At 37.5% G+C, this 11,713-nt stretch overlaps 1 protein-coding gene across 2 annotated transcripts in view; it reads left to right on the forward strand.

Moving 5' to 3' along the window:
• The window catches only part of tspan5a (tetraspanin 5a), a 52,964-nt gene extending 42,439 nt beyond the window's left edge, over nucleotides 1-10,525 (forward strand). Inside the window, exons 5-10 of one of the 2 annotated variants that reach the window (XM_088917983.1) lie at nucleotides 177-302; nucleotides 1,527-1,574; nucleotides 4,101-4,217; nucleotides 7,127-7,188; nucleotides 9,080-9,115; nucleotides 9,371-10,525. In XM_088917983.1, the coding sequence (XP_088774109.1) occupies nucleotides 177-302; nucleotides 1,527-1,574; nucleotides 4,101-4,217; nucleotides 7,127-7,188; nucleotides 9,080-9,092 (366 nt within the window). In that variant the 3' untranslated portion in view covers nucleotides 9,093-9,115; nucleotides 9,371-10,525. Of the gene's footprint in view, nucleotides 1-176; nucleotides 303-1,526; nucleotides 1,575-4,100; nucleotides 4,218-7,126; nucleotides 7,193-9,079; nucleotides 9,116-9,370 lie in introns of those variants that run through there. The other variant, XM_088917991.1, reaches the window with a different exon arrangement.
• The last annotated feature ends 1,188 nt before the right edge of the window (nucleotides 10,526-11,713 follow it).

Raw genomic sequence — 11,713 nt, forward strand, 5'->3', positions numbered from 1 at the left:
ACATTCAGTAGCACTTCATCATGGGGGAAGACAGAGAATAGTCCAGAGATACGTAATAAGGTAAAATAAGATGGACCTCAGTCAAGTGGAAGCTATAAAAAATCAATTCCCATTGTGACTGAAATTGAGTGGAAATTGTAATTTACAAATATTTCTCATTTCTCTCTTTTCCACAGTGGGAGTGCTGTGGTGCTTTTGGTGCTGATGACTGGAACTTAAACATTTACTTTAACTGCACTGAGACCAACCCCAGCCGAGAGAAGTGTGGAGTACCTTTCTCCTGCTGTACTAAGGATCCTGCGGTAACCCCCTAAACAGTATTTTTAATAAGGCACTTATTTAACATGTCCGATGTTTACAGTGTACAGAAAGAATGGTAATGATCAATTGTGGCTCAAGTACAGTTTTAAATGAATCCATCTAGTGAAGTATAAGAAACGGGGGATGTCAAAATATATTGTAGATCCAGACCCTCACAGAGAGCTGTGTAAAAGAAAAAATAAGTCTCTGCAACTGACTTTGGGCCCATAAAGAATAAAGAAAACAAACATAAAAAATCGGGTGCAAAGAAACATCTTTTATGGGGAAATAAAATAAACAAATCCTCCAGTTGGCAAGCCAGAGTAGTTATGGGAGAAAAGCTTGGAACACAGTGAAACTGGGAGAAAGGGCCTCTTAGTCTCTAATGCAACTATAGTAACAAATAATACAAAAAGGAAACCGTCATCTTGGCATGTCTTCTAACAAGGGCTATTCAACTGAACACACCAACAGCTCTGTTCTCCCTCAGCGTTTTTAAAAATTGTTGCCGATATTTTGTAACGCATTTTTAAGAAATTAGGTCATCAAAACTTTTACACAACAGCCTTCAGATACATGTTAATGATGGCTTTTTCTTGCTTTTGGGTTTGTTTTTGACTAGTTGTCAGTCAGCAAGCGGGCCCAGTGAGGGTTTTAACATGATATCATAATTGAAGTGGTTAATAAACAGGCAAAAGGAGCATAACTTTGTGAACAACCACAAGCTGCTGGAGCTGAGGTGCGTGTCGCCCCCTGGAGATCTGTGTGGTAATTTATGGGAAGTACATTTAGTATTACATAAGTTAAAATGAGGACAGAAGATGAAAACACTAATTAGGCAGGGCAGCAGAAGACATTTCCTCACATAAGACAGTTGTTTGTACTGTATATGGACTTCTTGTTTTGTTTTCTCTGTAATGTGGATGATGGAATATGGATGTGTATAAAGAAAGCAACATTTTCCGTAACTTAGAGGCATTTCCAGTTCACTTTCTTTTTAGTTTTTTAGACTATTATTTCTCAGTTCTTGATGCCTTAAATCGGACCTGGCATTTGGTGTGTGTTCAGTTTCCGTAGTGGAGCTCAACACAGAAGGCACAGTCAAGACAGCTGCTTCATAGCAGATTCCTGCAGCACTGAGCTGTCATCCAAAATGAGAGATGAGATACGAATTTTGATATGGTTGCTCTTCGACATCACCATTAAGCCTTTTCCTCTTTTTTCAGGAGGATGTCATAAACACCCAGTGTGGCTATGATGTTAGAGCGAAAGAGGTGAGCTGACAACGTTTCACTCATTTTTTCATCATTAGGTACTAATACTGTTTTGTTCTGCACTAACCCAGAGAATTTTCCAGGGATGTTTTATATTGAGGTCTCCATTGTTTACTTGGAATGGAAAGTTGTAGCTGGTTGTGAACAGTGATTAATATATTTTAAAGAAAACGAATTAAAAAAGGAAAATTCAACAGTGAATTACATTGATTTATTATTGCAATTTTTTAATTGCACAAAGCAATTGGCGGTTTCAGCTTCAAAGTATTAATAAATCTCTGCTGTTCACGATCTATGTAATTGGAACTTCCTCCAAGTCTAGTTTTGTACTTTAAACTTGTAAAAAGGAGGACTCTGCTGATGAAGGAAAAGGTCCCAAAAAACTGAGTCAGTTATGACTCTACTGTGCTGATTTCAAGAGAGACACCCTCTGAGTGTGGTGTGATGGAGTGGGTTACAGAGCAAACAAGGGCTGGGAGGTAGGAACAGCGCCTTAAAACGAGCCGTCACTTCTCCCACTGTGTCTCAAAAATTAAAATCACCTACTTGCCTAGAAGTCATTTGATAAATTATGTGCCCGAAACACTACTGCCCGATCAAGAATACTTCAGGATTGCTTCAAGCTTCATTTTCAAGATAAAAAAGTGATTATCCATTAATACACCTTTTGTTACACATTTGTAATATGTATTGACAGCTGAATGACAGAGGGTATACAGTACAGCTGGTGAGGAAGGGAGCACTTGAAAGAGAATTACAGTTAGACAGTACTTATGGAAGTGGTTTACTTGAATGAGGCTAAAAAAACACTGTCATAATTATTTTCCTAAACACGACACAACATGATGAAGCAACATGCAGAAAGAAATAAAACATTTCACATCAGCATTATGAGAACACTGCAGATGCAGAAAGTCCTTGTCAGCTCTCAAGTCCTGAATGTGTCTTCCATTATTTTCACCTCACTTCTCCCTCTCTGGAGTTCTGCTCCTAGTTTTCGACTGAGATCTTGTGACATTATGCACCATCCATTTATTTTCCAACCACTTATTCCAGTTCAGGGTGGTGGTGGGGCTTGAGCCTATCCCAGCAAACAACGGGAACATGTCAGGTTACACCCTGGATGAGACCCTAGTCTAATGTAAAATTATTAAGTATAAATAAAGTCTTTAATGATTTATACTTAATAACTATAATAATTGAATGCCTGTAATGCAATTTGCATAAATGGTTTAAGAGCATTGTGCATCGTATTATGTTGTGTTCTGTAGTGTTTATGATGGAGTTATAATGGTGTTTTTGCTTTGTACAGTTTGTATAATATCTATCAGGAACGATGCCAGGATGGAGTTATGGGTTTACTCTTCACTGTACTAGCAACTGTAACTGGGTTACAGTGGGTTTGACTGTCAGATTTCCATACAACTGGTAAAGCTGTCACATATGTTTTGTTTTTAACACCCCATGGATTATGATTCTGTTATGTCTTCCATAAAAATTGCAGCTGACTTTTCTTAGGATATATTCCGAAAAATAATTTCCTCATTCTATATCCCACATCTATTTGAGCTTATGTTGTTAAAAATCAGGTGGGGCACTACTGTACATGTCCGAAGTAGAACTGAAAAAGCAGTGAGGCAACGACATTGTCGCATTTCTATTATTGTCTTTTTTCTGACATTCCCACCACCAGGGTGAAAATCACCGAGATTGGCCGCTACCATCAATAGATATAATTTGCATCCTATGCAGCAAGAGAAAATGAACAAGCGGAGCTTAACTTCATGCTGAAAAGAAAAAAAAACGTTTGGACAGAAATGTTTTTTTTCTTTTTTTTCTGTGCAGTGTGGAATTAAATTCTGCTTGCCCTTCTGCAGCTTGTACACTGACACAGCTTGACAGTCGAACCTCTAATGTAGCTGTAAGTGTGGTGAAGCACAAAGACGTAATGCTATCAGCCCGAAGAAGTCCCCCACAGCTGACACTGTGTGTTTTTAGCTCTTTTGATTGACTTCTACTTGTACCATGGTAAAGTGCAGTAAAAGAAAAAGAAATGGTCCAAACCAGGTACCCAAAGAGTAACCTGAGAAGAAAATGCATTTAGGAATATTTATTGAGAACTTGAGGCTGGAATCCCCATACAGAGTGTAAGGGGGAGCTACAAAGGTGGAGATGAGGTGGCACAGGGATGCAGAAGGACTATTGCAAAGACGAAAGAGGGATATACTAGCATGAACATAGCATTTTTGGGAAGGAACATCATGGAGGGTTATAAGTCAGAGAAGCAGAAGTGAGGGTGACCTTGGTTGCTGTCATTCCTCCAGAACGTTCTGTTAAAACTCCATTAACACTCAGCTACAAAAGAGTTAAAACATGGAGAAGAGGTGGGAAAACAAATGCAAACGCATGTTGTAAAACTGTCAAATCTTCCGGTGGGAGTTTCGGTTCTGTAAGATGCAGCACTTTCTTGTGTGAGGAACAGAGTATTCTCAATTTCATGTGGTTGCTGGTTTTTGTTGTGTGAAGGACTCAGAACAGAAGACTTTCATCAATGTCAAAGGCTGCGTACCTCAGTTTGAGAAGTGGCTACAGGACAACTTGACTGTTGTAGCGGGCATCTTTATTGGAATTGCACTACTGCAGGTAAGAGGGACTTTTTCAAAGTCTAGTATGTGTAGCAAGTTAGTTTTGTATTTCACAATTTTGTATGAATTAAAAAGTCAGCTCAGTGTCGTTTGAGAGAAACTCTGATATCATCCATGAGTTGAAGAAGCTTATTGGATATTAGTAAGCATTGTGATACAAATCTACTGTACTGCAAATATATCCATATTATTTTAGTATACTCAGTAAGTGGAGCAAATTTCAGTTTATTATATACAATATCGGTGGTCTCCATCCTTTTTGTTTTTCGGAAGCTAATTTTGATCTAAAAAAGAATGGGTAAGTTCTGTATATAATGAACGATATCCTGAAGCACAGACAGATATATTGAAAATAAATAAATGTAAAGAAAATATCTAGTATAATAAATATATACAATTAATAATTGAAAATGAAGGAAGACATATCTATGCTTTATTCCAATGTGAAAATGTGGCATGTACAGGACAGCAATAACTCCACAGGATAGAGATGTAGTTATGAAGTTTATCTGGCTGATGGATTTGAAATTTTGATTTGACAAAAATTCCTGTTGTGAATGACGGATTCGCAAATGTATGCTGAGCCAAACAAGGAAGACATTGTCACTACTACTGTGCTGTATTACTGTATTTCTCTGTATCCACAAGCCTCCAAAAATTTCAGTTTGAATGTGATTTTGCGACAGTTTTGATTTCCCAAGCTACTCAAACCAGGATAAACGTTGAGCTGATTTATTTCAGAAATCACACTAACAGCCACTTACAGGACAGTTTTGAAGTACAATTTTAGGCCAGACCCAGTTAAGAGGTAACTATACTTCCTGATGTCCAGGACGCCAGCAGTGGATTTGTTTTCTATCAGTATGTGGAGCACAGAAGCAAACAAAATGTTTCGTTTTCTTCATCTGCATTTGCTGTTCCCAAAGGTTAAAATTTCAATTTCAGCACTTTCGCTGCATTAATCATGTCTGGAATTGCCTTTTGTATCCCTTCCATTTCACAGCTCAGACTGATTAATTTTTCTATCGCATCTGTTAGAAATACCAAATAAAAATGCAACAGAATGTCGGATGTTTGGGTGGTACATTTCTTTCTTGAAGCTGATGTAAGCTTTGGTTTTATTCTAGCTTTTAATCCCAGGCAAATTTATATTTTTGTTTTTGCGACCTTTATACAATTACCTTTCTCCTCTAACAAAGCTCAATGAGGTTTGCAATTGGTACAGTATTAACCCTCTGCTAATTAGTGAATCTCATAACAGCTTACCAGTTGAACTTACGGTAAGCAGAATGAAAAACACTGACTTACTGTAGTGGTTGTCCGATACAGAATCATTTCCACCATTGTCTGTTCCACATTGATTGATTGCCTGTTAAGAGCTTTTTAGTGAGAAATAAGGGAGCACATTCCTAATTTGCAAGTTGAGGAGAGACAGCCTAAGATTCCGTTTGCTAAAAAAGTTGGAAATAATGCACTTCAGGGTCAAAGTGAAGGACAAAGTGAAGCAAAAAAGTAATAAGCAAGTAGATCCGTTTCTGGCAGCAGTTAAGGCTGGTGATTAAGTGCCCATTTGGAACAAAAGACCTGGATAGGGAACCACTAGTTTAGTGCATTGATAATTGATTCCTGATTGGCACATTATTTCTGACAGAATCATTCTTCAGCTCATTAAATGAAGCAAGTTACCTGGTTCTGCCTTTCAAAGGGTTTTCAGCGTCAATAATTCCTCTTGAATAGTGAATTCTTCTAAAACCATTTGAAAGAACACAGCTGACTGAGTAGTGTCACGTGAGTCAACCGATTCATCACACTTAACTACCATTTGCCCTTAACTACTGTAAGTGTTGGAAGTGATTAACATAATATGAGACATGTTTTTCATTCATCCATTTTCTAAGCGCTTTGCCCAATACAGGGTCAAGGGGAAGCCGGATCCTATCCCAGCAAACAACAGAAGCAAGGCAGTGTACACCTTTTGTACAGTCCTTCACAGAGCGCACACAGACACAGACACACACTGACACTTAGGGCCCAATCTTCCACAAAACCAATTAACTCGCCAGTATGATTTTTGGGTTGTTAAATGAGTGCACTCAGAGGAAACCCACTCAAACATGGGGAGAACGTACCACACAGGTAACACCCCGGGGTCTGGAATCGAACCCAGGGCTAACATCAGTGCTAACCATTGCACCTCCATGCTGCTGCAGACTTGTTTTTAAAATTTTAGAATAGACTCATCGTCCTTCAGAACTGTGATTGCCATAAATGCTCAGCTTTGTTTTGGGTTAGAAACTAAGCAACCCGAGCAAACGGATGCCTCTGTTACCATGTTAACTTTGTCCCTGGTTTTCACATGAAAAACAATTGCTGTCTGTGTAAAGTTGCTTTCAGGTCAATGACTTTTCTGAGAGGAGGCTGCTTCCTGCTGTAAACTCCTTAGGGAAAGATTTTTCCTTTCAGTGATTTGGTGTCCTTATATGGTGATTTGTTGTCTCTGCACAATGTTTTGTACAGTGTTTTAATGTCCCATCACATCATTTTGTTTTTCATTACATAGTCTTTTACTTTCTGAATACAGATGAAGTTCATCTTTATGTACAGCACGTAGTTCTTCCTATACAATGTTTTTTCATCCCTATACAGAAACATATTCTCTCTGTACAGCATTTTGTTGTCCAAATACGGCATGTTAGTCTCCTTGTAAAGTATTTTGATGTTTTTATATAGCTGGACCTGGTACAGCCAGCCACACACGCAGATTATACTTCTCTCTTTGCTCTTGGTTCATACTGTACTTCACTAAATCCCATTCAAGGATCATTTAGGACTATTCGTCAAATAAACTGTTTTTTTCCTGTAGATCTTTTGTCTTTGTGATGCATTGTCCGATTTAATATTTTTCAGATTTTCGGGATTTGCTTGGCGCAGAATCTAGTGAGCGACATTGAAGCTGTGAGGGCCAGCTGGTGAGAATAACATCAACCTTATTAAAAGGAAACACTGTTCGACACAATGTGGTGCTTTTTGATGGCCAGCAGGAGACTTTCTTCTGCTGTTACAGGCTCTGGATTATCCCTAACCTAACCAATTAATAGGATGCAGCAGTATTAAATAGGTTTTGCTTAATTAAAATAGAAACAACTTGCTAAATTCAAGTTCACCTCAGTTCAATTTCACTTGTAACTGCCATTAAATTTTTAACACAGTTATAAACATAGAAACCACACGGGACTTTATAAAAGTAGAGCTTATTCAGGCTTCTCGTGTCTTATTTGAAATATTCCAGTACAAGACTGATTGGTCTTAAATGTAGGCTAATAAACTGGAGCTCTGTTGTTATTATGTAAATTGTTTTACATGGAAAAAGCATCACAAGTAATAAAAATGAAGGTTTATTTTTTCATGTATTATCTTATAATGCATTTTAAGTGCCCACATTCCAAAAGCCCCAAGGTACACTGAACTGAATGATGTATGTTGTAATAATTTTATGTTAAAGCCTACCACCTTGTGGACATCTCTCAGCCACTGCAATGTTACAGTAAGTTTAAATGAGTGGCTTGAGTAGGTGAAAAAACAACAACATTATGCATACCCATAAGGTAACACACAAATGAAAATTCAAATTTAATTAATTTGTCTTATTATTAGTAGTAGCATTTATTATTAGTATTAGTATTTATTATCTCATTAGGATTATTGTTATTATTATCATCAAATGGATGACTGTGAAATCCACAAGTTCATGAACAACACGTGTGACTTGAAAAAGCGTACGAGTCAGAGATATGACTAGATTGTTCTGCTTGTAACAGGCATTTCAGTAGTTTGGTTCAATTCTGATTAACAGACTGAGATGACAAATATAAAGAGACTGTGTATTTAATAGTTTAACAGTTGGCGTTAACTTGCCTGGTTGAGGAAATGACAGTTCTGGCTGTGAGGCCGAAGCTCACAAAACCAGCTTCGATTGCAAGGAATGAACCAGGGAGGCAGTGGCAAGGGTATAGAGGGAGGGGTATTAGAACAACTGTGCGCAAAAGGGACTCAGCAGGTGAATATTTACATTTACATTAGATAAAGTGTCAAATTACAATTTGATCTCTTCCCAAACCTACAGTATGTTTACCAATAATTAGGATAACGTATTTTTCTCTGAAACACACTTTTTAATGGACAAAAGCACCTTTTCTTTTATACCATACTCCTCTCCTTTAACTCTGACAGAGTTAAAGTGATTTTTTAAAGACTATATGTTGCTCTTCTTTCAGTTCCTTGACTGAAAAATAAACATTAAAGTGCCTTCACATCTCCAGACTAAAATACGACAACATCTGCTCCTCCAACTGTCGGAACGGGGCTTCATCTTCCAAATGCATATTCACAGATGTTTCTGTTAAGTTTAGATATCCTTAAATTGCTTGGAGCTTATAGCCTGACAGTTAATTGACTCATTGATTAGCTTATCTGGACCATACTTTTCAAAGGCCTTCAGCTGTTGATGATTTAAAGAGACTTAGCAAACCTGCTGGATTCTGGTACTGTAGGTATGCACCTGTGCTTTAACGCTTACTTTCCCATAAAATAAAAACATACCTTTAGGCCATATTGGGTTCAAAAGTCTACTGCTGCATCTTGCATGCATTTGCCCCTCGCAGTGACCATTGTTTCCTCCATATTATTTGGCTGTCACTGCACTCCACGATGGGCTTTCATTTCTCTTATCCTGCCTCTAACTCTAAAATGATGCCTTCAATGACACTGCTAGCATTGAATGCTAGCTACTGAATGATGTTTTCTGACTGTTGTTTGTTGTTTTTCTGAGTGGTCTTAAACCTAACCTTGTTTCTTTTGCAGTTTATTCACCTGAGGCAGCATTCCCTGATTACTTAGGTAATGCACTGGCTTTTCTGAAGCAATCTATCCTTTTTGCATTGTCACTGCAACATGTGAAATATCACTTCTGGTAAACATTAAAACTATATTACTGGCACCAAGTGTCAGTTGATTTTGGCATGCTTTTGCCTAAATGAAATGTATACCTTGAAAGCTGTTTTTTTAATGATCTATGCAGAGTTTAATCCATGTGGAATGTGAAACTCAGCAATTTTCTCATTTCATTTTTTTCCTCTCTTTTTTTTTACAAAGGCCTCGTCAAGCATGATAGCGCTATCAAGGGAATAGAAAACGCCAAGATCCGCAAGTTCCACAAGTGTATAAAGAAGAGTTTCTGTACTATTTGTTTTATTATGTGTATATATTAATACTTTTGTAGCGGTTGCATACTTTTTTGACAATTTATGGCAGTGTCAAACACTTTCTGTAACAAATGTAAAAAAAAAAGTCTGTAAATGCACTGCATGCCTAAAACAAATGGCATTGGGTTCCCTTGTGTATTCAATGATGTAAAAAATCTTGTGTACATTGATATTAGTATTTGTATCACTTTTAAAACACATCTGGATTAGAAGCTCGAAAACAAGTACAAAACATGCTGCCTTCTAAAATACAGCGACTTACAATTCCAAACTACGAAAGAGAAGAACCATTTTGCTTTAGCAAAGCCAGTATGTGTTCCTTAACAGGTATGTCATGAAACATTTTTGTCTAATTTTTCTCGTATATAGTGGTATTGTACTACTCACTTGTTACAGTGGTTACAGACATTTGGAGTCTGTCAGTTAAAAAGAGTACATCCTAATAAATTAATTATGAGAATGGTGCACAAATAAGGCTTTAGAACTAAGGATGTTTCCTTGCCAAAAATAAACTAACTGGGTGCATGTTTGCATAGTTCTCATATTTTCAGTTTTCTGATCCATAATTTCACTCAGTTTTTTTTAGAACTGTATGATAAGACATTACATCACCCCCTTCTGGAAGATTATGTAGAAGTTTTGATGATACAGAGTTCGTTCTCGTTATTGCTGTAGTGCCATAAACGCAATTAATATAGGAATGTGCAGCATTTTAATACGGAACCAGGAAAGACGTGTCGAAGATCCATCTTTTCAGATGGAAGTGCATGAAGTATTCTAACGAGCTGTGGTGGTCGGATTCATCTCAGACATTTTTTTTTCCTTTTCCAAAGTACAAGTTTGTATTAGAAGGATGTCACATCTTTTGTGGGAGATTATAGAATATCAGTCAGCTCTGTCAGATTATTTCAGATATTGATGGTCATTGATTTTTTTTTTAAACAAAAAAAAATTTACAAATAAACTTGGCTGCCCCAGCTTGATTATGTTCCTGGTCCCATTTGGCATAGAAAGATATTAAATTTTTATCCCATGCTGTAAAGCGTACTTCATGGATCTTGTTTTTGTCTATTACCAAACAGGAAAGCGAATGGTTGCAGTGTTGTTTTGGTTCACTGTTGTGGCAGAATGACTGAGACTAGTCACATACAGTACTCCCATCAGCTGCCTATAAATAAATATAGCTTTACAGTACATGGCATTGCAAACGTAAAAGTTACCATGCCACATACTGTACAACTGGTCCATGCTTACAGAGGTTCAGAGAGCTTAACTTTGGTCCAGCCTGAAGCAGGACTGAGTGCAGAAAATGTCACACAGTTGTGTGTGTGAAGAGTCCAGCCTTCGGGTCCATGAATCTGGCTCATAAACCATATGACACCTGCATTCACTGTTTAAAGAATTCATAAGATAAGCATTTTCATCAGCATAAATATTGTGTCTTCCTGTCTGAAGTTTTAACTCCACTCTCTCAACATTGTTGTGCTACCTTGATGAGCAACGGACATCCGTCTCACAGCCAGGAAGAGCGTTCGTTTTCCAGTAACCGATGTGAGTGTAACTCAAAAGCCCTAGTAAGCAGAAACCCCAAAACATAAGGAAATAACAGAAAGGCATGGTATTTTAGACAGGATAATGTACATGAGATCTGAATTTAAAAGAGATTATGACACAATTGCTGAACTGGACAGTTGGAACATGAATCGGTTCAGCCAGCATTCTAAATTAATTACAGGACCTTATGATGGCAATACCCTTTAGAATTAGATGATCTCCTAGGTGTTATCTCTAGATGGTTTTAGGCATTACAACAGTATAACCTTGCTAAATACACCAAATGTCTTGAAGACTCGCTATTTTTTATCTTGCTGTGACTGTGTGTGTGCAAAGTAGCACCTTCTAAGACCAGTCTTGTAACCTTTTACATCTTAGCGATTGAATGAAGAGGAAATTGTCCTCTCCAAGCCTACCTTTTTGGAGCAATAATATTCATGTTTCATCACATTTATAAGCAGCAGAAGTCTGGAACTGGAAGCAGATAAACTTGTCATGACAGATAATATGGTGATTTTTTGACCGTATGGTTGACAAGTTAAAATTCCTGAAAAGGAGACTTGTCTTATGTTAAGATTTAAGGTCCTATAACACTATCCTGGCTAATAATCATTCTCTCTATCCATGTTTAACATTGACCCAGAGTTACCTGCGAAGTCTGACGAAAGTTTTATGTATA

The sequence above is a fragment of the Atractosteus spatula genome, chromosome 1, assembly GCF_055471065.1.
Source record: "Atractosteus spatula isolate fAtrSpa1 chromosome 1, fAtrSpa1.hap1, whole genome shotgun sequence".
In the NCBI taxonomy this organism is placed as follows: domain Eukaryota; kingdom Metazoa; phylum Chordata; class Actinopteri; order Semionotiformes; family Lepisosteidae; genus Atractosteus; species Atractosteus spatula.